Source organism: Ptiloglossa arizonensis, chromosome 13, assembly GCF_051014685.1.
Source record: "Ptiloglossa arizonensis isolate GNS036 chromosome 13, iyPtiAriz1_principal, whole genome shotgun sequence".
In the NCBI taxonomy this organism is placed as follows: Eukaryota; Metazoa; Arthropoda; class Insecta; order Hymenoptera; family Colletidae; genus Ptiloglossa; species Ptiloglossa arizonensis.
The window spans coordinates 6593947-6620046 of record NC_135060.1 but is presented as its reverse complement, the minus strand read 5'-3'; the positions used below and the strand labels follow the sequence as shown (position 1 = coordinate 6620046).

Here is a 26100-nt window from a genome sequence, read left to right as displayed (position 1 = left end):
AAGAGGGAAAAGGCCGACCGGGGGCCCCACGAGCGGGCCCACGAGCGAGGCGGACGGTCCGGGTACCCTGGAAGGTATCTCGGACCGGGTCCACCGGAGAGATACACCTTAATGCGTCCTCGTTGGTCCCCGAAAGCATCGGGAATCGCGCTCACGTTCCGCTTTACCGTTAGGCACCGGGTTTATATTCCTCTTCTTCTTCTGCGCCGTTGGGCCCGTACGTCCCAGCCCGCTTCTTCCCTCCCTTTTTCCACCCGGGGACCGCTCTTTATTTTTCTTCATCATCTTCGTCGCCCGTCTGTTACTCGCGTCTCCTTAATTTTTTCCGATCGTTCTTCTGGCTCGCGCCACCCTTCTTCTTCGGTCAATTATCGCTGGGGCCCCCGGGCCTTGATCGACGATCGATTCGGCTCTCGGTTCGAGCGGGCGCGGCAATCCATTTCGCGGTACACCTGGGTGGGGTTCCCCGGTGTCGCGTTTCGACGAGTCGAGCTCGAGACTCGTTCGTGTGTACTCCCCGCCCCGCGACGTACAGGAAAGCGAAACTTCGTCGCGGGCGTTATCGCGCACGGGTACCGTAATCGTACTTTCCTACGGTCTGGACGAGATAACGCGACCGAGACGACGCGACGACGAGACGGGACGTGACTGCGCCTCGAAACGTCGACGAAAGGGCTGACGCGAGATCGAAAGAGACAGATAAAGAATCAAAGAGAGAGAGAGAGAGAGGAGTCGGTACCGTTAGCTGGAGCGCGCGCGCGAACACGCCTCGCGCGGAGAGATTCTAACGCGGCAGAAGTCGCCGCCATATTTCATCCGGCAGTTTTCTCCACCTTGTACTCTTTGTTTTCTTCAGCGGGGAACCAGCTCGGGCCGCGCGGCGACGCGCGTCCCGCGCGATCTCTCGTATACGATAAATCACGCTCGCGATACGCCGCGAAGAAATATTACGTACGGGTAAACAACGTTAATTTATGTTAATCGCCGGCCCGTACTTTACGCTCGTTTATTGCCACGCTCGCGCGCAGGGAATTCCTGTTTGCCCCGACGATCCGACTCGGCGATACGCTCGGGATTCTCGGATCTCGATCCATCCATCTGCCCCCTACCCTGCCCCCTCCTCGCTTCCCCCACCCGTTGGCCAACGAGACGGAAACCGATACGGTCGATTTTTTTGCCACGATAAAGGTAACCGCGGTACCTGCCTAATCCCGGAATGTCGAAGAAGCTCCTCTCGGGTTTCGTCCTTCTCCAAGTACCACGAGTATTAAATCGTAGAGCTTTTTTACCACGATGGTTCCATCGCGGTCGACGATTCCATTTACATCGACCGTTGTCGAAAAATTCGTTCCGCCGTGACCAAGATCAACGAGGACCGAAAGTCCTCCCCGAGAACCCAACGAACGTTTCCTTCTTCATCTTTATTAAGAATCCTTCTTTATTAAGAATCGTAATCCTCAGTTTTTCTACCGTCGTTCCGCTCCGGTGAGAAAAGAAATCTCTAATTTATTTCCACTCTCGAACGTTCCGGAATCGATCCGATTCTCTCTCTGGAAGTACACCGCCTAGACGACCCAACGACGATCCCGTGTTTGCGCACGACGATAAAGTGACCGATGTCCTCGTTGCGTCATCGTTTAGTCGACGACGACTACCGCAGCAAAGACTGTTCCTAACGTAATATTCCACCGACGAGTGTCCTGTACGATCCTTCGCGCTCGATCTACCGTATACACCGTCTCGTTGCCCGAAACTCGCTACACAATGCGACTCCTGGACGGTACAGTCCCCCGTGAAAGTAACCCAGAATCTCCTCATGAGCAGTTTCGCGTCGCGTGAGCTCGCACCTATCGAACGACCCTCGTGCAAACGAGTTTTCGTTCGAAAACTCGCGCCGGTTTCGAAAAGCGGCTCGATGTCCCCGTCGGATGGTTCCGAACCGTACCGGAAACCTCTCGAATCCGCGAGGACACAAATCCCCTAGCCTTCACCCCGTACACCGTGAGTCTCGCGCTTCCTGGTTCCCCGTGGACGTTCACGGGAAGGGATCGATCGTCTCGGTCGCGTTCGCGCGAGTTCTTGTCGTCCTACGGCATCCCGGACGGTCCCATTGTCGTGGGGGACGGTTACACGGTCCCGTGGACCGTCCCCGAGACCAAGGGGGAGAGAAAGCGAGCGTCGGATGCGCGTTCACCCGCATACAAATTGATCCTTTTTGCCCACGTCGCGGTGTGCCCGGCGTTTCGCGTTTCGAAGCGGCACCTAGCGTGTCCCGTGGTCCCCCGCCGAAAAACCGGCCTGCGGACACGGTTGTACAAGGGGTTCGTCGCGTTTTGTGGAAACAATCAGCAGGTTGTCGCGAAACAAGGATATGAATGCATAAGCAGCGCAGTTAACACGGTTGCTCGCCGTGTTCCCCGGGCCCTTTTTTTGCCACGGTTTCTCTCCCTCAAAAGACGCCGCTTTTATGCTCCACGGCCGAGGCGGCGGGACGGCCCCCGGTGAAGGGGAGAAGAGGGGACGAAGGACGGGACCAGGGATGGAAGAGGAGGCGGAACATAGGTGGACGACTCGCGTCGATAAATACGAGCGACGACGTCCCCCGTATACCGTGCTCCACGTCCCGAGCGCTTAGCTGGCCATTTTTTTTTCTTTTTTCCTCTTTCCTTCTTTCGCCCGTCGTCATTTTGCGAACTCGGCTCCGGCATCCGCGGCACTCCGCGACTAACCGAACGAACGACCGACCGAGCTCCACCGAGGATTCCCCTCGTACCACGAGGAAGATTCCGCGAGTTTTTACGCCGAGCTGGATACGCCAACTTTTCTCCTCGTCCCCCGTCTCGTCGAAGAGTCGTACGCGGTCTCGCGCTCTCGCGCGCACGCGCTGTCCTCGCCCGTTTCCGTCGCCTACGCCCCAAACGGGCCCCTTATCGCCGTTTATTATCGACGATGACGCGGACGGCCCCGGGACAACTCGCGTCCATTTGTCAACGACCGGTACCCCTCGAAACCACGGAGAGGGGGAGTCGATATGTGGCCTCCGAGATTCAATCCCGCGATTCGGTTCGCTCGAGTCCAGGGAGAGCCGATTTTAGAACCGTGGCAGGGGAGGGGGAAGCGAGACAATTATCGGGGAGGAGGACACACATTTACCGGGACTTTCGGGCGTCCTTCGAAACCTCTCGTTCCAAGTCTCCTTCTCGTCGATTATCGCGACGTTGTGTATCGTTTTTCATCGGTTCTTTTAAAATTCTTTACTTTTGTTCTTTCGTTCACTCGTTTCGCGTCGCGTCGTGCTTTCGAGCCATCGGAGGTCACTTTTTGCGACACTTCGCGGTATACATTATTGCGGAAAGGTTGCAACACTCGTCTTATCATCTATACCGAATATTGTTGTTGGAATACGACCACTTCCTCCGATGCAGCCCTTGAGAAGTCAAGATACGGGGGTAGAGGTCGTTACCAACTTGGATATTTCTCAATCGGTGTCCCGACATTACGATCTAGTCGATCGTTCATCGCCATGCCCCACCGCATCACTCTATTATCTTCTACTATTTAAACAAACGTTCTATTCACTTTTCTCTCGTGTTCAACAATTTTATTACTCCACAATTGTATATATTATTTCGTTTGGCACGTACCGAATGCAATTTCGGTGTTTACGCTTGCGAAAGAGACGGAACGGAGTCGGGTGTAGCGATAACGGAAGGACAGAGTCGTTCGAATCGCCGTGTATTTACCTCTCTTGGAACCGCGTCGCTAATAAAGACGTTCGACAATAACAAGGAGAATATCGCGTTAAAATTGAATCTCTTATCGAATTCGTGGAAGAGCAACCGTCGTTCCGGCTAAAATCTGAAGCATTCCGAGAAAGTTGCCCCGAGACTCGCCAACCGCTCGCAGTTGGAATATACGGTTCGTACGATGGTATAACCGTCGCACCGTACGCGCGGTTTATCTTCCTCGCGATATCTTTATTTTGGCAAGTCGGAGAACCACGCCTCTTAATCTCGGCCCGTTGACAGTAATAAAACAGTCGGCCGAACGATACCGGCTCGCGCCCTGGTCATCTCCCATGGATCTTGATCGCGATCCATCGGTGTTCCCCGTTTATCGACCACGGAGCACGACGACGCGTATCGTGCGCGGAGATACGGAGAATATTGAGAAAGAGAGAGAGAAAAAAAAAGGAAAAAAAAAATAAATAAATAAAACGACGACTTTCTCGATGTTCCCGTGTAATCGTCCAAAGGAGTGGACGAATATCGATGTAACGGTACGATCTATATAGATTAACCGTAGATTACCTTTTCAAATATTTGCAAAAAAATCCTCCACGTCTCGAAATCCCCACGTACGGACTTTAAATACCGTAATCGATGCCCGACCGCGTTCTCTCGCTCGAGGATGAAAAAAAAAAAAAAAGTAAATCGCGACGCGTCTCGGTCTTATCTTCGCTCGGTTTTACGAACGGATTTATCGAAGCGAATCGATCGCTACCGAAACTCGAAGCTCGGTCTATCGATACCTTTTCTCTTCGGAGTAATTACGAGAGAAAGGCTCCCGGTATCGTTCCGTATGCACGACCACGTGTATTTCCATTCGGTGAACGATACCAGCGCGAATCGAACTCGGGAGGGACAAGTTAACGAGATCACGGCGGACACACCCCGCCGATTAGTCACCGCGGAAAGAACCGACGTGTCAATTCGGTCGATGTAACAATGATAAATGCGCTTCGCTCGAGACGCACGGGAAAGAAAGAAATTTTATCGATTCGATTCTTTCGATGTCACCGGAACGATAACGCCGCGAGCGAACACCGTGCTCGAGCGGACCTCGCTGCCTTCTGTCCGCTCGGCGACAAGCAACGAACCGCGCGATTAGAAACCAACGTAAAGCTTTGTACGCGAGCGACACTCGACGTAGATACACCACCGCTCGTTATTGTTCGAACAAGCCGGCTTTTCTTCCTATTTTTCAAACCGAACGAATTTATCTCCGTTACCTTTGCGCACGAATAATCATTCGAACGTTATTTTTTTTTGTTAAAGAATACAAGATTTTGTTAGAGAATAATAAGTGCATCACGGTCGACGTTAGACGTGATTCTCTATCGGAAGATTCCCTTCTGTACCGGGAAGATCGTAAACAATTATAGATTTCTATAAGCTACTCGAATAGTATTTAACGTTAATAACTACGACGCGTCTTTAAAGTTACTCAGGGTTTGTACGATTCTTATTATCCTGTAACGGCTACTCGTGATTGGAATTATTATCGTATCGTGCAGCGATCGATTACTGTCTACGAGGAATCTGAAAGGGTACGATACGAATTTACGGTGTTACGTGTACGGTTTACCGGATCCGAATTGTCGCGCGAGGATGTACAGCGATGTAACGGAATATCCGTAGGTACCTAAACCATCTCGCAAGACGTAGAGATTTATCGTCTCGGGGAGTCGAGGGCAACGAACAATGCCATTAATTATCTCGAAAAGGAAAAGTAAATCGGCCGTGGTTTTTTCTCGACTCGGGCGACAATAGATCGAGTTTGTACATAATTAGACCATATTCGTGATCGGTAACGAACATTCCCCGATCCCCGTTCCAATCGAATTGAACAAAATTATTTCCCTCGTTGCAGTGAGTAGATATCGAATAAATTCAAATCGATGAAAATACGTTGTAGAGATGCAATGGTCGGTGAGAAACACTGGTACCTAATAACATCTCTATAAACGAAAAATAAATACGTCGCGGTTCTGCAACTGCGTTTAAAGGTCAACGAAATACACGAATCCCTGTTACGATATCGCTGTTTGTATCTGCACGAAGTAAAGGTAAGCAGTCAGTTGCACGAGTCCGTACCTCTTACCGACGTTTATATCGTGTTTCGGGTATAGTGCTCCCGGGTCCAGAAGTTTCCGCTTGTCACCGAATTATACGAAAATCGCCAACAGAATTATCTAATCCTCGGAAACTACGCTCTGCCAGGGGCTCTAACTCGAAATAAAACTAGTCCTTTCGTCGTATTCGAATAGTCGAGGTCAGATACGGATGATTCTTTCACTCGGCGACAATTTCAAAGAAATTTTCTCTCGAGTAATTTATCCTGTTGGAATTCGATACAACTTCGTCGAGAATACAATGGAGACGACGCGTAAAAAACACTCACGGACACGAGGGATCGAACATCGCGGACAAAGTGTGCAAGTGACGCGTCGATAACGCGCCCTTCTATCGATCAGTAGTTAATCCCGTCGAGCGGAACGGTATACCCAGAAACCGGTTCGTTTCCCGTATATTCGTTCGATTTTTGCCAAAAGCGTTCGGACACGTATTTCTCGATACACTTGGCGGATCGAGCTGCACCTCCTTGAACGCAACAGAAAGGACATTCTTATGGGACCACGGTGCAAAATCCCCGCCACGCGATCAGGTTAACGCACCCGACCCGTGCACGAATTCTCAATCTCCTTCGTTGCGCCACGCTGCTTATTACCACCGGTGTCGAAATCGTTGTATACACGCTCGTTCCAACGAAAAGGGAATAGATCAACGAGCAAACTCTCCACGCGTACGCGCTTTTTACCGCTCGTATCCCCGCGAACTGGAACGACTCGTTCGAAGCGGAAGATTCGCAAAGCGTGCTCACCGGAGAGCCTCCTGAAGTTTTGCCTCGTAAAATTTCCGACGAACCAACGGTAATGGGAGCAAAGGGTCCTTTCTCGCGAGACCACGATCTCGATGCTGTACGGAACGGTCTCGAATTTCTAATCGTGGATCGTCAGGATTGGTTGGACATCGAAGACCCGGCAAGAGTCTACATCGGTGATCCTGAGATTCGATTTCTTGCCAATTTTCTAGATAGAGGAATTCGAGGAGATTCGAAAGTAGATGGTGGCGTCACGTTTTCATAAATTATTTTTGCATCGAGGATCGTTTCACGAGACCAGGTTACCGGGTTCAAGTTCGAGTACCTAGTCTGGACGTTACTCGGGCTATTCGCAAAATTTCGCTCACCCGACTCTTCGTCGAGAGGGTTCGTTCGCCACCTCGGGTCGCTCTTCATCGTATCCGGATCGAGCCGATGAATATTAAATATTCACGTTCGGTTGATCGTAGCGTCGTTACCGGTCGTCGTGTACCGAGTCCTTTTCACCGTGGCGTCCCACACGTCTTTCTCACCGGTTGCAGACAGCATGGTACCACGACGAGTATCGCGCGACGGAGAGGAGGAACGACGGGAGAGGGGAGTTCCCCCGTGTGTAAGAAACACGAGGACCGAGGGCAATAAGCGGGGACGAAGCGCGAGGAATGCTCGACAATCACGATCGACACGATCGGAGCGGTTCGAGTCGTCGGGGGAGACCTGAACCTCACGGCACGAAACGATCGTAATTAATAGACGGGGGACCTGTAAGGGATGACCCCGACGAGGCGGACGTAATCAGGCCCCCGCTACTCCGAAGGGAGGGATACTCGACGAAACCCTGCTCGACGTCATTTGTTTAAGTTGATCGTCGGCCGTCGCGGTCCGAATAAGGCAACCCGTGTTCGCCACTCCGCGGGGAGTGCGAAAGAACAAAGAAGGAGCCGTGAGGCGGCCCGGAGGCCCTCCGGGATGAGAATCGTGCCACGGGGAGGAAGATCGAGCAACAGAGAGAAACAGAGGGATGTGCGAGGGGACTGGGAAGAGTGCAGACACCTGCTGTTCGCCGCATTGTCATCCTCTCTTTCCTCTCCGAAGGAGAGTACACGCTCTCTCGTCTCTTTATCGTTCCTCCTTTCTTCGTCTTCTGCTTCTTCGGTTTCTTCGTCGTTATCTTCGTCTTCTTCTTCTTCTTCGATTTCTTCGTCGTTATCTTCGTCTTCTTCTTCTTCTTCTTCTACTTCTTCGTCTTCTCGTTCGTTGTCGTCTTCTTTGAAGATCCGTTCCGAAGAACCCGCGAGAGACCCTTCTGGTCGGGAATGTAGGTGAGCCGTTGGCCGAGGCGACGACAAAACAATTGCGAGCGTAAAAGGGGAATAGTGGTTTTTTCGCGATCGGGCGCTCTATTTCCAAATCGAGGCGCAACGACGATTCCCGTGTATGGGTATCGAACCACGGGTCCAAGCGCGATGTCCTGGGAGGAAGGATCCTCTGGGAAAGTCGCGACCGATCAACAAGAAACGAGAAAGCGAAATTGGGAGCGATAAAGATTCCCTACCGCCGTTAAGTTGCGAATTTCTTCGAACTTTACTGAACCAGATGGACGTTTCTAACCACTTGGAAACGAGTGGTTCCTTCGACGATCGAACAACGTCACTCTCCTCGCGAAAACGAAACTTTCAAGATCATTCACCCGTAGTTGACACGGTGACGTCTCGTGCACCTGGTATCCCGAGGTCATTTGTAACCCCCATTATTCGGGTGACCAGAATATCGTTCCCTTAAATGACATTAATAGTTGTACGAGGTACCCGTAAGAAAGAAACAATAGATCTCTCAGAAAACGCCAGTTTTCTTTGGCAATTATACGAAAGAATACAAAACGAATCGAAAGTTTGACGAATTGAAAGACTGACCAAACGATAACAGCCAACGATCGATTACACCCTTCTAACGTTTCTAACGACACGTCCCTTTGATTTTCAGATGCGAAACATCCTCGCGAGACGAACCATGCAAGGGACACGGTGAAGAGACCGCGATGGCAGCAGCGGAAACGCATCTTCGAGGTTCTTCGGATCTTCTCCTTGCTCGTGACAGTCGAAGGGAGCACGAAGAAGTGGGAATCGTTCTCGAGATCACCTGGGCAAGGTCCATGGGTTCGTAGAGGGCATGAGAGCTCATCATGTTCGAACACCGACACGGGCCACGAACGCTGTCGACCTGCAACCTCTTCGGCGTGATTCTTCTCCTACTGATCGTCGCCGGTAGCTACGATGTGTCAGCGGATCTCAGCTCCGAGTTTGTCAAAGGGAAAAGTGAGTTGCTTAGGTTCGCAGCGCGGTAAAAATTCGCTCGTTTTTCCGCGATAAAATGCATCAAAAATCCTTACCATCTATTATAAACACAGTATCGATGTTTTTTTCAACCTGCGTCAAAAAATATCGCAAGATGTTCTGGAACTGTACTTGCAAACTTATCGGTTGTATTCGAAAAAGAAATTTCCACGAAAGTGGATTCTAGCAAGTTTTTTAACACTTCTCGATATCTTTCCGTTCCGTTAACCTGTTATCTAAGTTCCAAAGCATCTTCGATGTACAGAGTGTTTCGAAACGTACAACCGTAACTTCGAAAGGGAATTGAGCTTGCTAAAATGAAAACATAAGTTCGTATAGACGTGTACCCGAAAATGACCTTGTGTTCCAATTACACCAGGTTTGGTCTTTCTGTAATCTTTACGTTAAACTCTTCCTTTTACTATTTACAAATAATGTGTCTCGTCTCGTGTACGACTTTGCTGTCGGTGAATTGCCAATTCGAACCTCGTACTTTTGAACGAACTCAGAGGTCTGCCATAAGACACCTTCGGAAACATGTGTTCGATTCGAAGGTACCTGCCTCGAACAATTTCCACGAAGTCGAACCGTTACGGTACAAAAACAACTATAATTCTAAAAAAAAACTTACACCAAACGCACGCTTACACGAACGTGTTCTTTACCGTCGAATTCTCTTCCGAAGTTACGCTCCGAACACTCTGTAACAGTGACATCGAAGAAATCATCGTTAACCGAGAATCGTTCGATCCGTGATATCTCGAACGATGTTGTTTCACCTTTCGAAAGTACTCGATATTTCCCCCGATGCGTCACGATCGCACTTTCCGTTGAATATTAGCCTGGGAATCCATCGTTCACCGACGAGGAAGCGTTCTTTGCGGTTAGGATAAACGTTCGAACCGAGATCTCGGTCCCGAACACGTTGAATCGCGCGTGTATCGTCGAGGCTGTCTAGAAAAGTAGAAAGTAAAGCGTTGCGCCGGGTTTACGGCCGCGTGGGTTGCCGTTCGCCTAGCAGAAGGGTTACCTTTTGCTCGAGGTATCTGGAAAGTACCGTTCTTCCCACATCGGAGGAGAAGAAGGTGAAGGAGGAGGAGGAAACTCTGAATCTCGGCCCGTTCCAGCGTCTCTCGCTCCGCTAGGTGAAATATTTTCAGCGTAGCTCGCGCGAGGCTGGTTTCGGGAACGCGCGTGCAACAGGATCTCGCGCGTTCACGATGCCACTCGACGCCTGACCCACATCCACCGACGACGACGTTACCGACGCTTCTGTCGCGCGTCGAAAACTTACTTACACGTTGCCCTTAACAGCGTGGCTCGTTTCATCTCGGTAACTCGGTTTCCCGGACCACACGCGTGATCACCCGCGTGATATACGACCGGAACCTCGACACTGTACGCGTTTCGAGGTTTACAACGTTTCGTCGAGATCGGCTCGTACGGCGAAGAAGGACAGGGATAAGAGACTATTGGACCAACCGAGAGAAAGAAACTCCGGAGAAGCGGGTTAGGGACACCACGTGGCATCCCGAGCGTTATTTATGGGATAAGTGTATATAGGTAAGGTTCACCGGAGATAATATGAAAAATGGTCCCCGAGGAAACGAGAAACGATACGACTTTGCTAAGGTATCTTGGTAATTGTAACCATTTGGGGGGATAGGTCTACGTGTTTATACAAAATACACAATTTTTAGTCGTCGAGGGGTTTCTAAGCACGAAGAGGAGACACGGTTAAAAGTGACCCAACTTGCGACATCAAGTAGTGATGTGTTTTGACAGGATGTAGGTGTTTTTAAGCGGGAGGAAAATGTAGCAACCTCTTGGGTTCCGTTTAACTCCGAAATCCTTTGTTCGTGCAACGGTATTATTATGAAAGTTCAACCTCAAAGTGTAATTTTCTATACACGCTTTAATAAGAAATTTGCGAGAAAGGGTAGACAATGTGTACGCAACCGTTAAGTAGTTTGTTATCGATAGGGAGGACAATGTTCCCACCCCTGAACGTTTCAATTCTACCGAGATTCTCTAACCCCGACCGAAGACGCTGAACAGCGATTTTCGTCGAATGCTCGAGTTAGAAAGTCTCGGAGCTCATCCCGGAACGTAAAGACTCGACTTATCACGTAGATAACCACCCAGGATCCTTCGAGGCGCCGCAATTCAAAGAGATATCGCCCAAAGTGGTCTCCATAATGGTTTCCATTAACACGATAAGAGGAGGTTGATACCTTCGTGGCCATTAAGCGACGGTAACTTACGTCGTGTCGCGCTGCAGTCTCGATTCCCTTCGATCCTTTTTCTTTTTCTTTTTTTTTCTTCTTTTTTTATTTTGTCCTCTTCTTCTTCTCTCGTTCGAGCGACCGAGCGAGAAGATACGTTCGACGTTATTGCCAAACGATATTCGACGAAGGCGGAGCATTTTTCCCGCGAAGGATTAAACTCCGTGGTCGGTTAATCGTTGCACTTTATCGTTTCGAGCTTTTAACGCGTATCGCGTTTCGGAATGAAGCGTCAATTAACACCGAAGATACGGCATCTGTCTACGGTAAGAACGTGGGAATACGGTGTTTCGCGCGCGACTCCAAACGATCGCGATCCTCTCGCGCGACGAAACCTCGAGATCGAAACGTTCGGTAATTTTCAAATTATCGAGAACATCGCTCCGATCTATCGAAATTGATCGTTCCCTGTCGATCGTCGAGAGTTACTCGATGATTTTGCCCTCGGTGTACAAAACGATCCGTACGTATTCGATATTCTTAACTGATCCGTAGTTAATTCGATATTTTTTCATCCATACCGTGTTGGTGCACGGTAGAGTAAGATATTCAATTTCGTTCAATTCTTTCAACTTTTTACTCGGTCCACTTTCGTAATTATCGCGCGTATACGGTACAGAGTCCTATTTCGGACAGAACGTAGTACGACGAATTGTTTTGTATGCAAAGTGTTAAGTACGTCTCAAGGTCGGCCACGTGTCTTTAAATAGAACCCACGGCTCCTTATTCCACGAGCCGATAGCCATTTTTTGGATCCAACGACGCAAACACGTCCAAGGTCGGCGAAGGTCGCGAATTCGCGACAAATCTCGAAATCTTTCGTTGCTACTTTTTGCGATTTCTATTTTCAATTTGGTCCGGAACGTATACGAGCGTGCGTGCGTTCGGTGACGACCTTTCCTACCTGTTCGCGACATTCAACGACCTCCCAGAGATCGTCGAACTCGCCTTTTTGCTTCGAGTCGATGAACGCTTGGGCCAGTTTCGATATTCGTGAAAAATTCGAATTAAAAAATATATATCTCGACCGAACACCGTCGCGTATCATTTCCCCAGTCGCTGTATTTTTTTGGGCAACGTTAACGTTAAAAAAAAAAAATGTACACCGTCGCGAGGACCGTGGGACGGATAATTTCACCGATTTTTACATCTCCGTGCAAAATCGAAAGGAAAAAATCTACCAACCTCCGGCGGTGGCGTTGATTTCAAGGATTAAAGGAGAATCTCGAGCGGATTTGTTCCCCGTTCTTTTCATTGGCCGTTCACGAATGCCATTTTCGAGTTAACGAAGACATCGTTTCCACGTCCGATAAAAACCAGTCACGGTCGTCGGAAGTGGTTTTTTGTCTCAGGGCGATCGATTCCGTGGCGCTTTCAGTCACGTTCGCTTTTACATTAAACGAAATTCGTTGGCTCGGTTTTTACGGTGGCGGTTCGCCTTTGATCGCGGCGCATTAATTCTATCGACCCGGGCTCAACTTTCCCCTTAAGTAGGTGCTCGATACACCGTCGATCTTCCGGATTACCCGTTAAGCCTCGCGTATCGTCCCAAAGAAGGAAAACACGTGTCCGGTAACAGCGCCGCTGCCTACCGATATTTATTATCGCGCGGATAATCGTACGAGCTACGAAACGTTCACCGCGAGGCGCGCGACTCAACGTTCATCTCGCTCCTCGAGAAATTTACATCTTTTTACGTCGCTGATTTTACGGCTACCAGCTAACATCTCGTACGAATTAGCTATTAAAATTTCCTAGCGCCCGATAAATCGTACGTGTACGTTGGTCCCCTTCTACGAAACTTTATCGTCGCTCTCGGACGAGAAATCGATGCAACCATGAAATTGAACTCGAACGGATGAAAAAGATCCTCCGTGTCGGTACTCCGGTAATTGTAATCGATATTAGAAGAACGTGTTCGATGTTTAAGCTACGAGGACGAAGAAAGTGAAGAAACATCCAAGGATTTCGGCGCGAGGATACCATGCACACTTATCAAAACTTGGAGCAGTTACGCCCTTTGCAACGAGCGAACGGTGTGCAACGACACTTATTATCGTTGATAAGTGATTTCACGTTTTATAAAAATCGAACGTAACAAAGTACGAGCCAAAGTGTTCAATTTCCTTCAACTTACGTTACAATGTTACACATCTAAAACTGTATTACACTCGGAGTACATTCCAATTGGAAACTTACCGAAACTTTATCGAAACTTTATCCTAATTGTAAGACGTACTTTCTCGAGAAATATAAATGTTTAATGTACATCGTAGCGACCAATACCGAGAGTAAACTTTTCAATTGTACCACGAATAACAGATCACTCCGAATTGAAAAAAAAAAAATAAATATCGTCCACCATCTCGCCTGTTTCGTACAAATTGCGCAAGCTTCGGGTAGCCGTCGGCGATTAATCGAGCCTAGACGAAACGAGGCTTCTTTATCGAAGCGATTCGCCATAATTCGCCGAGCAGCAGCGCCGTAATAAACTCCGTCGCCTTTTACTTCGGGCGATTCGACCACGCGAGTCGCGCTAATTTCACTTCTGACCTGTGACATTACGCTCGGAATCGACGACTCACCCGCGAAAGTCCTCCCTCCCGTTGACCCGCGTCTAGAACGGGTTCCCGAGTTTATCGATTTGCTTCATCTTGGGTGGTTTTCGTTCCACGAACCCTGTTTTCGTTCCACGAACCCTGTTTTCGTTCCACGAGCCCTGTTTTCGTTCTCGCGGTAATCCAACGCGGTCTCTCCCGTATTGGAGAACGCGATCCTTCCGGTTGCTGCGCACGAACACCGTGAACCGGACGAGTGGATAAAGAAGGGTACACGGGATTCGGAAGCGTAAACGCGACGTAGCATAAGTTCGTGTGCAATGTGCCGGTACCGCGTGGGACAACTCTATCGAACGTGTATGCGCAGGATACGGTGGTAGGGACATCTGGGAGGCATGCCTTAATTGACCGCTCGGAATATTGACGAGATCCCAGAGACGGATTGAGACGTTGAATTTCCAAGGGACGCTCGACTTTTTTTGCCAGCCATGAAATATGACCGTTCAATATGCTAGGCAGATATTTATGTACTCGTGGGATTGCGCCGCGATGCAGGGATCCCGAAGAGATCGGGTAGGGACAGGTTCGGACAGTAGAGAGCGTTCTTTTTATTTTTTCCCATCGCTTTTTAAGCGTCCCCCGGACAGGATCCCCGGAGAACGGTCCGCTGTTCGTCTCTCCACGGTTATCTGGCGAATGCTCTCTCGCGACGTCTCGAGAACGCGCGTCGAACGCGAGCACCTATTCTCGTGACGCGCGCGACGAAATCCGATCGAATTAATTTTCGCGCGAGCTACCACCACCTGGAACCAGTTCGTACGATCGATCGCGACTCTCCTGAGGGAGCGCCGACGCGTTGTTCGATTTTCATTTATCGTATTTCGAAGACGTTCTCATTGGAAATATTCAATCGTGAATAGCTCGGTGTATTTACACGGAGACAAGTTTCGCCTCGTCTCCGATATCCGTATAAGAACTCTTCAGAGCCTTTAAAAAGTATAGAAGCCTTCCCTTCGGAGTCAATCTCGTACACTCTGCGTACATAAAAATTGAATCGTGTTTCAAAATATTATTCTTAATTTATACGTTCGATGTATTTCAACTCGACGCGTTTAGAAACTCTCTTCACGTTTTCAAAGTCTCGAGGACTTTTCGTCTCGAAGACGTCGCTCGTAATCGGGTTCAAGTTTCGATACTTTTCCCATCTATGTATTTTTCGATAGCCACGATTCGACGTAGAACCTTTTACGTTTCGATACGTCGAGAAGAGAATCGATCGTTCTCTCGAGGGACGAGGAGTAACCACCTCGAACCGAAGACAGAACCGCGTCGAAGTTCGCGTTTGTGGACGAGCAACCGGTTCGCGTCGATTTGTCGGGAGTAACCCGCGCCGCGACGATCCCTACCGTTCGACGAAGGAACACCGAACCCGACGATAATCGTCGTTAAAACCCGAGCCGCCATCGAGCGTGGTCGCTCGGCTATCGCGTAAATGCCATTCAAAGTTTAATCGCGTCGATTACAGGATCGAGGTATTTCCATGCGGGGCAATAAACGTCCAACGTCGAGAGTCTCTTCTCTATTATTTTCTCGGAGTATCCTCGGATCGTTGCTCGCCGTTAAAACCACCGAGGGTATATACACCGTGTTGACAGAATTAGTTAATCGAATCGGCCGGATCGGGTGAGCGGACACGCGCGTTGCGCAAATGGGTTCGTAAAGTCGATTCAATTAAAATCGAATTCCACGAAGCCGATCGTATAACGGACGAGGCGAGTCTTATTAATTATTTTCACCCGATGCTCTTTCGCAATTTGCCCCGAAGGGGTGGGGGGAGGGAGGTTAAACGGCATACCTGGAACGATAGCCCCGATTCCGATGGTAACAGGTGCCCTCTCCTTCACAGGTGCGTACTAATAATGGATAAAATCGCCTCGTTCGTTTCTTTTACCTCCCTCTGTCCCGAAGACCGTTCATCGACGAAGAAATTGACTACCAGGGAGAAGAACAAGGGGGGATGGCATTGTGACCGCGTTAATGGCGGAGATTGCCGTTGTGGAACGCAAGGGGAACCTTCGAAAATCTCGATAACCGAGGTAATAAAGCTTCCCGGAATTGTTTAATAGATTCACCCCGGGAAGCGTTCAATTTCACCACGGGCACGTTGCCACGTTCGGGGAACGCCCGATCGTTTCGTTATTAATTTTTTTGGCGGGGATCTTGAAGACTAAAATCTCGAGACATTGAACACGGAACGATCTATAGAGTTTCGAAAACGTTCGGCGTTGGATTTACTCAAAAATCCCCCGACCCGGTGTATATAAAGTAAAGGTTATCAAATTGCAGCGTGTCTCGTAGCTTCAACGAAATAGAATTATTTCGAACGAAAATGTCCACCTTTCGCGTAAATATCCTGTCGAATATACGCGAACGTATTATCACGTGCTGTATTTCGATTTACTTCGATAACTAGTTATTTTACCTGTCGAGTAAATTCGTATCGTAGTCGGTTTCGGTAATCGATGCGAAGCGATCGGAGATTCGTTCGAGCGTGATCCACGTCGTGTATTTTAGCACCTGGAAAACCGCAAGATCGGTAGCCGCGCAGAAGCTACCGCCTTAACGATGGAACGATCGTCCTTCGAAGCGGACAGCGTCGAATCCATCGAACGGATCCGATGGTAGATAAAACCGAACGATTCGCCGAGCGTAAAATGATCCATCGATCCCGTCTCGGAGTATTCGTTAGCCGGCGATCGTCCGCGAAGAATGGATCTTTCGCCGCGCGTCACGCGGGTCAAAAGGTGGGGCTTTCGGAAAGTGAAGTCGGGAACTTCTCTCGATTCTCTTTCGCCATTGCTCGACCGCTTGACGGATGGTGAACAGCAGTCGTTCCCCGGCCAGGCACCGGCAGGTCTAGGAACGAAATGTGGGTGGACGCCGACGAGGGAGAGAGGCGAGAGTGGGTGGAATTTTTCATCGATCGCAAATCGAGAAGAGCCATAAAGAGATTGAGCAAGCGAACGGGAAATGGATACGCGCTAGCGAGACGAGGGAGTCGAGCGAGCGAGCGAACCGAGCGAAGTCTCGGCCAACATCCCCCCAACGCGAGATAAAAGAATACATTGTAAACACGTCTAGCTTTCCTACGAGACTGCACGGTTCTGTCCAACGTACATACTCCGTGTAACGAAATACTGACAGCAAATACTCGAATACTCGAACAAACGCGCCGAGTGTTTTCCGATACGTGGGCATAAAGCTCGCGGTGGATTCGACGCGCGAAAGTAATAACAAAAGTGTAAACCCGCCGAGAACTATTCCATATACGTTGGACGGAAAATAAATTTTTATTTGGCAAGAAAAATATCGCGTCATCGAACTCGAATGTATTTTTATTTCTTGATCTATCTTCTAAAGAACGAGATAGTAAATCCCCCGATTGTTCGTTTCGATAATTATGTTCGTAAAGATTCCACCCTAGTATCTACCACAGACCATCCGTTACAGTTTCTCGACACGTCGATGTACGCCCGGTTTGAAAATAAACAAAGACGACTTAACCTCTGCTTTGAAACTTCCTTCGAGTCGAGGATCGTATTTACGAACGCTCCGTGTTCGATGGAGCAACACCGCCACTATGGAGCACTTAAAGTTCCTTTTCCCGAAACGGTGTCTAAGAAATTTCACTACAAAGAGGTATACGGATCTACCGAGTGTTTTTTCGTCGTTCGGCTGGTTTCACGGGGGGAAACGCGAAACGGTCGCGGGAAAGCAGAAGGAGGGGTCCCGGTACTCGCACGTGGGAAATCGAATTTCTTGCTCAGGGGATAAACGTCGTTCGTATCAATCCCGTGTTCTTGCCAGCGATACACTCGCGCGTCTCGGGACTTTAATTGCTCCGTAATCGCCTCTGTCGCTGAAATCCGCCGCTCGCATTCCGGGACTAGCGATGCGGTTGCGCGCAAGCCCAACAAGGTCGACAGATGTCCTCGATGGCGGAAACGGAATTCCAGGGCCCCGAGGTACCGCGCGGTTTGCATTCAGACCTAGCTTTCAAGAATTCACACGATGCGGTACGTTGTGTTTCTTGCGCGGGGGTTGCGCGCACGGAACGGTGGTTCCCCGTTCTCTTCTTTCGCGGGACACTGCCCGAAACGATCCTCCTCGTCTTCGAACGCTCGTCAAAAATATAACCCTTAACCTGACGAGCGGTGGTTTGCTCAATTTTCGACGCCCACGAGTGTTTCTTTCGCTTCGAGAGTAATTTATTACCATAGCTGTTCGATTCTGGATGAAATTCTGAATTCTGAATTCAATGGAAAAATGGAGTATCCGTATCGGATGCGTAATGGACCCGGCGACTATTTACGGTTTGCGAACGAAGAGGAGAAATTCGTTTCGACGTAGAAAACGGAAAATTTCATCCACTTTCTAAGATTCTTATTCAGATATTGAACGAAGAAATCGAAACAGCGATACATCGAAGAAAATAGTGTACTTAACCGTACGATTCCGTTTAGATATTCCCTCGATCGTCGTATCTCGGTAATCTCCAATGATTTCGAAATCTTCTCGTTGTACGTTCGTTTCTAATATCGGGGCACGACGTACCGCGGAAATTCGAATTACCCGGTACGCGCGATGCAAAACTTTCACCGAGGAAATGATTCGTGCTACACAATCTCAACTGTGACAAGTCGGTCGCGGGTCCCGAATCGTACAAATCTCTCCTTTTCGTTTCCACGGAGTTCCACGGGTTCACCGGGAGGCAATTTCGGACTCCCTCCGACTGAGGTCCGATTCGGATTTCCCTCCCACTAATGGAGGGAACAATGGAAGAGTGCAGCTCGTGGCAACTCGCGTCTCTTCTCTCGATTCGAGAGGCAATACGTGGAACAGCTGACGGATCCGTTTATTCGCGACGGTTTATCGAATCGTGTTTCTCTCGTCCAGCGGCACCGTGGCCGCTAACGAGGCTCGATCCTCGCGATCTGGTACCGCAAAACGTAGATACGCTAGATCTCCGGTCTGTAACTCCTCGATCCGCTCGTCGTCGAGCTTTCGGCGCGCAGTTCGTCGTGCACGATCGGAGGCGTGCTCCGACTTAAATCAGCCGTCGGACCGTGTCGAGATAAAGCGCGTCGATAAAAGGCGAGCGATCTCGCGCGTCTTCGATATGGCAGGTGCATAGTCACGGTACGGGCGTGTTTTTACGATCGGGCACGGTGGTGGCGAACGTATTTACGGCAGATGACGCGGGGATAACGAGGCGAACGCGACGATAAAGAGAATCACGTCGCGGTAGTCGCTTTTCGGATTACGCTAAATTGTTATTGCACGGTGCCATATTCAATTGAGCAATAACTCGCCGCCTTTAACCGACAGCTGGCCTCCGATAAGTCGGGTTTTTTTCGCCTCGGTCTCGAGACCGAGGGGGGCTATTGAAATTCTTTCCGCGGCGAACCGAGCCGACGCGTTTTCTTTGCGCGCCTTAAGAAGCCATTAACTTGAATTATATTTGGATAAAAAGGGGAGAGACTGTTCGCAATTTCCACTCGGTCGTCTCCCGTTTACCGTACCTCGCTCGCTTCGTACCTTTGTATTAATTTCGCTTCGATTTCGCGTCGGTATCGCGAACGAACGACCGCGAGGATTCTGAGACAGCCGCTGAGAATGCACCGATACGACGAAGAGATTTTTTTCTCGGTAATGGTATCGATGGAATTTTGTATTTACGAGACTGTACCGCAACGTCGTTCGTTCTCTTTATAATTCGTTTTCTCAGAGAACCGTGAAAAAGTTCGAAGCATCGTTTCCTCGATCGTTGGAAATTTACGTTCAATCGAGGAACAAAGGAATTCTATCGCGGGGTATAACAGATCCGAATTCGAAGTTGAACGAGCGAATAGTCTTTTTCGACGCGATCCTTTCGGAGCAAGTCTATCGCGTTACACCCTAACCTTCCCTCGATATCGTTTCTTACGAATACAATTAAGTAGCATCGTTTACCTTACTTTGCGACTGTTGTTACACTTTCTTGCGACACGGTCGATTGTTCGAATTCCGAAAGAATCCACTCAAGGCGCGCTAAACCCCGTTAAGACGCGAAAGAACGATCGAGAAAGAAAACTACACGAGTACGAATACTCTTGAGATCCCGATGAAATATTCCACGTCGAGCCAATGGAGAGAAACCGTTCGAATGATCCTCGCGAATTGCCATACGTCGTTAGTTCCGATCGAGTTCCGTTGGTCTCGTATTCGCGGCACGGAATCATCTCGCGCGGTTACCGAGCGTGCACGAATCGAAATGGACGTCCAGATCGATCGCGAAAAACCGGGAACGCCTCGCTAACCTTGGATCGCGATCGAGACACGGAAGATCGGTCGCGATCTCGCGGTGGATTCCCACGAGCCGTTGAATTAGCATGTGTTGCGCGATCGTCGATCCACGGCGCCTCGATCGCTTCCACGGTGGCTGACGCGCGATCGGTTGTCCCCCTTCCAGCTTCCAGTTCACCGAGGGAACCAGAAACGGCGAGGAGGAGAGAAGGGCGAGGGTAAGGAGGAAGACGTACGTCTCTTCGGGGGTGGTCGACGCCCGATACGCGATTCACGCGCGATAGATCGATCGCGAGGGACTCGCGTTCCGGATCCACCGGAGCGATTCCCTTTGTAGGCGCCTGCTCGATCCGCCGCGCCGCGTGTTAAATGTCAAACGTTCGACTCCTCGTGAAACCGAGCGAACCGGATGGCACGGTTTCTCGCGAGCTGAGATGCGCCGCTAACGGGACTCCTCTCTCGAGATTGGTATAAGAGGGACGCGTATTGGAAACTCCGCGAGGCGGGGAAACGATCGAGAATATTAAAATCTGTGGTGGTAACGCGGCGCAGGTACAACGAGAGATTCACGTTCTACACGTGTAAAGGAGCAGTACGGTAGAACCAAACAGTAGTTTTACAGAGGCAACTGGACGAGTCGCTTATGGTAATTTTGCAACGCACGGTTACATAGTTTTACGAGTTACCGCACGTGTCGCGTGCAGGAATCTCGAAGAGTCGGGGAAACGATCGGCGATCGAGTGTATCGAATGAAATTCAGAGTAACGGGGAACGGATCGGAGAATTTCAACGCTGGTCTTTTTCTTCATCGAATCTAGGTGATTATATATTCTATTTCTGGCAACTCTGATTTCGATGAAGTTCACTGTCACCTTTCGTCCGGGAGAATGGACATTGCATCTAAAGCATACGGATACATGTGCTACGTAGAACGTATCAAATCGCTCGAGAAACTTAACGTTGCATATTTTTTGTTACGGATGTATAGAAAGAATTGGGTGCAAGATGAACTTTTTCTCTCGGTCGTTGAATTTTTTCCATGCAAAACGATTCGAATGTTCTCCATTCTGTCAAAGAAGCGACGATCGACACGGAAACACATTTCTCCGTAAAACCAAACAATTTCTCGATTCTTTCCGTTACCCAACGAAACGGAAACAATGCAACGCGTATTTTTGTCCAGGATAAAATTAAACGTTCGCGTAATCGCTTTTTCCACGTTCCTTTTACTTATTCGTCGTATTTGGAAAGACTTCCTCGTTAGCCCGTCATCGTACCCAGAAACGCTTACTCATAACCGATACCAACGATCAGTTCCGCTCGCTTTTAACGCGCAAAGCATCGAACCCGTTCTGTATACTTTTTTGTCCGCGCGCCATCCAACACCTTCAATTCGAACGACTCGAACGTTACGTCGCAAAGTCACAAAGTTTTAGAAGAAACGCCTACGATAGCGTTATAAATTGCGCCATTGTCGCAATATTTTCCGACAGTTGCGATCCAAAACCTCAACCTTGTCATACGCTTCAAGAAACATAAATACGATCGTTAAATTACCCTAAAACGTATTCATTAATCTTAGCGGAAGTAATACTCGGCTACATTCTTCTTTTTTCAAAATCTGCTAACACTTTTACTTTTTAATATCGAGATATACTTCTTACATTTCGTATTCGACGTTCTATTTTCATAATCTGCTAACACTTACTTTTTAATATCCAGATATACTTCTTACATTTCATATTCCACATTCCCCTTTCTTCGTAAACTTACCACTTTTACCATTTAACGTCGAGATACACTTCTTACACGACATTCGTACCAAACAACGCGCGTTTCAAACTCGACGATATGCCATACTCCCAAAACGATCTCTGTCCATCGAAACAAGTCCAACGTCGATATTACAATCCCGATTCGATACCGAGCTGTCTCCGTACCCCCTATTAACGCTCGAAATTAACAATTACCCCAGATAGGATCTCGGTGACAAATCCAGGCGCCGTATCGCGAACGAAACGCCTCGTCGCGGCAATTAAAATATCCCGACGAAAATCTATGGGGTGCGGATCGCGATTTTCAAAAGGGACGGCCCGGTACAAACGCGTCGAGTTTTTCCTATCTGCGTGTTTATCTGCGGTTCAGCGATTCCATGGGGTATGACTTCTTAGCGGCTCTCTCGGCACGCTCGTATATTAAAATCTCCCCTCGCGTCCCAGCTGGCGAAACCGCTCGAAAGGGAGAAAGAGATTGTTATCCAAGGTGCAAGGTATACGCGTACGCCCGGGGATTGTGAATCCGCGATTTAACCCGCGAGACGTCCAACCGAATGATTTACGAGCGTTGTACATCGATAATACAGGATTCTAGAATCCTTCCAGGGGTGAAAGTAACTTTCGCTGCTTGATTTACGGTCGCGGCGCCTAATCGCGTTTTCTGCCCCGAAAAATCGTCCCGAGCGCCGGGAAAGGCAGCCAGACGATTTATTCGATGCGAACGTTGCGAACTTCGACTCTCGTTGCGCAATCGAAACGGGAATTAGCGATCGAGATGTGCGCTTCGGAAGGATCGAGCTAAAGTTGCACAAGAGACGTCTCGACTGCCCGAAGAATGTTGCAAATTGGATGTGTACGACGCTGAGGTTTCGACGTAGTAGAATTATTCTCCGTACGTCTAGCTAAATTGTACTTTTCGACTAGTAAGATGAACGAGAATTATAATTGAACATTCTGGGTGTTGTTGATGAAACGATGGGACATTTTACAGAGCACAATAGTCTTTTGCAAAGGATCAAATTTGTAAAGAACAAATCATAAATCCGAGTTATCGATGCACGAGTGTTCTTTTTCGACAATTGTTCCAAAGATGAATACAAATTGTTTCAAATCTTTCCAGTGTTCCGATCACTGGAACCACTGTGTTAATATCGCGTTTAAGATACAACTGTTACACGAATTGTCCGTGTCGATAAATTTGAACTATATATATTTCACCAAAGATACAAAATACGATGACTTCACCGATCTGTGAATAATCGTATAATTAGAAGCACATTTCTTCAATTGTGTTTCAGCGTATTAGCACGCATTCGTGGAGAAAACGGAGCATGAATTTGCATACGGCTGGAACACCGACGACTCTTCCGGCGAAAATCTAGCGTTTCGAGTCTGAATTTGGGTGTAAAAATCGTGCGACCGATGCCCGTTCCCACAACGTTATCTACATAATGCGTACCTACGTTGCGATATCCTAATTCTTTTCTTTCCGCTGGCACAACTCGTGAGAAACCACGGTATCCGGTATTGTAAATTAACATTCTTGCATCGTATGTGTTACAAAGCGCGGTAACCTTGAAATTCAGGCGTCGTTTGAAATCTTGAGGTCACGAAGAATCGTTCTCACCTCCGCGCGAGACAACGAGGCTGTTCGAACCCGAACGGGGTACGAAAAAACCTGAAAATAAGTGGTCGTTCCGCGCGATTGTAAAAATGGCACGGTTCGGTGAATCGGGGTGACGGATTCGCGAAAGGTGAAACGCGATGACCTTGACCGTGATGATTCAGGTGGGATGTTCGCGCGCGACCTTCGACCGTGAAACCAAGTTAGATATGCATCTACTTCTATTGTTAACACGGGTCAATGTTTCACCGTGTTGACCGCGGACTAGTTCGCCTTATCTGTTCTTTGTCTTCGAACGGCATGCAAATACGAGCGAAGAGCGATCTCAGTCCGCCTGGACCATCCTTGCTCGAAGTTCAACGTGGATTACCCTCGTTCCACGAATCGAATAATTACACCTTCGCGACTCTAACGGTTCAGAGGTCCATTCGAGAAACGAACAACCAGTAACGAAATTTTTATCGCGTACGTTTCGCACGACGTGTAAAAGTCATTGATAGTCGTTTCGAGATGATCGTCTCGAGTGTATTTGTATTTCGAGAGCCAAAGTATTCCTCTCTCGATATTTCGTAATATAGAGTGTTACCACCAACCCGGATAATTGCATCGGAAGTCGCCCACAGAACGATTCCTGTACCACGAACACGAGTCCTCGCGAATGTATTTTCATACCTGGAGAATTATTACTTTACCTTTCTATGTTACGTTAAAAGTACTCGTACAAGGCCGTCTACAAATTAGAACGATCAATTACCCAGAAGCGATATCATTAGTTACTGAAAAAAAAGAAGAAAAAGCAACGTTGCAGCGTTTCGTAAGTACCACGGACTTCCAACCGATACACGTCAACGTTACCCGTGACTTACGGTCCGCGAGTGTAAGTAACATTTTGCCGAAAAACACGTTGTTACCCCGTGATATTTCACCGTGTACGAACAAGTACGATAAACGTGTCCCCCCTCGTCTCGGCTCGGTCCGCAATAATTCTGACCGCGCTGTATCCGAGGTCGTCGAACATTGCTCTCGAAGGGTTAAAATAATACCGTGGACGAGAGGCCGGGAGATCCCGGGGACGATGTTCCAGCTGCAAGCGGGTAAAAGCGGGCCCCGTTGATTCGCGATGGGGCAAAAGACAGCGGCGTCGGTTCGAAACGATGTCTGCGAGCGGTGGCTGGGAGTTAATACCCTCTCGGAGGGCAAACGCGGGTTCGCGTGCCCTCGGTAGGCGCGCGGTTCGGGCCGGCGGCTGCTGAGGTTGCCGAGGTGAGATGAGAACGAGAAGGACCGAGAAGCTACGCTACCGCTGGAACGGGAGAGGACGATGGAACGAGACACGAGGAACGCTCGAACCGTCCACGCGAGAGAGAAGCTCGAACAAAGCGCATTCCGCGTACCGTCGTTCGTTCCTTGTCCACGTTGCCCTCCGTACTTCATTTCGATTCGTCATTACTTCCTCGCCTCTGCCCCGGCCGTATTAAAACGCGAAACGGCCGACGATACGAACCGGTAGAACCAACGAAACGAATCTTCTCCTACCGACGCTACGAGGGAGCTCTCGCGTCCGCTTTCAAATTCTCGCGACGAGATTCTTTTTTCAGCTGGTACTTTGTTCGCGAGAATACAATAACGTCGCGTTGAATCGAGAGCGGCGCGATCAGCGACGAACGCGAAGACAGAGAAACGAAACGAATCTCGAAACGACGTTACGCGAGATCATCGCGTGTATCGTGTCGTTTTCAAATTCTCGCGCCGAGTTTCTTCTTCATCGAGTAGCTGCTGTATTCGCGCGGATGTAATAACGTTGCGTTAAACCGAGAACGGTGCAAAGAGCGACGAATTGGAGGAAGGAAGTTTTCTTTCTCGTGTGCTTCGTTTACGAGAACGCAGTAACGTAGCGTTATAAATCGATAGTAGTTTAAAGGGCGAGTATAGAAGATGAAACGACAGAATTCTTCTCAAAGGATCTTGGACCATCGCGTACACCGAACTTGTTCAAATTTGTTCTTCTTGGAATAGGTATTTTCTTCGCGAAAATATAATAAACCGATAGTAGCGCAAAGTGCGACAAATAGAGAAGGAGGTTTCTCTTCTTCGAGCAATTTAAAAATATAATATTACGGTATTAAGGTGATAGATTAAAGGTTTTCTTCCTCGAGTGCTTTATTCGAATATAATAAAGTCGCATTAAATTGGGAGAAGGAAGTTTGCCTTCTTCGAGGACTTTATTTTACGAGACTGTAATAATGTCGTATTAAATTAGCGACGGTGTAAAGTTCGAAAATATTCCATTAACGAATCTAACACCAGAAGGTTCGTAGATGGATCTCGCGACGTTGTACACGGTAGTTTGTAACGATATACGCTCTTCTTATCGAGAGTGCAATTTATTCGCCATTCGCCGATTTATAAATTTGTAATTTACAAACGTCTCGTTAGCACTCCTCTAATTCCTGTTATTACGTGTAATTTGATACGTACCCAGCCGCGACGACAGGTATGAATTACACTTATACGGTG

General features: G+C 48.7%; 1 protein-coding gene and 1 long non-coding RNA gene across 3 annotated transcripts in view; both read left to right on the top strand.

Moving 5' to 3' along the window:
• The window catches only part of Egfr (epidermal growth factor receptor), a 209480-nt gene that overhangs the window by 160045 nt on the left and 23335 nt on the right, over window positions 1-26100 (top strand). The window contains exon 2 of one of the 2 annotated variants that reach the window (XM_076325981.1): window positions 8647-8978. The exons of the other annotated variant lie outside the window; for it this stretch is intronic. Coding sequence (XP_076182096.1) covers window positions 8846-8978 — 133 coding nt within the window. The 5' untranslated portion in view covers window positions 8647-8845. The remainder of the gene's footprint in view (window positions 1-8646; window positions 8979-26100) is intronic. 2 annotated transcript variants of the gene reach the window in all.
• LOC143154136 (uncharacterized) lies at window positions 15827-17215 on the top strand. Its single transcript, XR_012993999.1, has 2 exons — window positions 15827-15935; window positions 16414-17215. It is a non-coding gene; the product is annotated as an uncharacterized LOC143154136 (long non-coding RNA).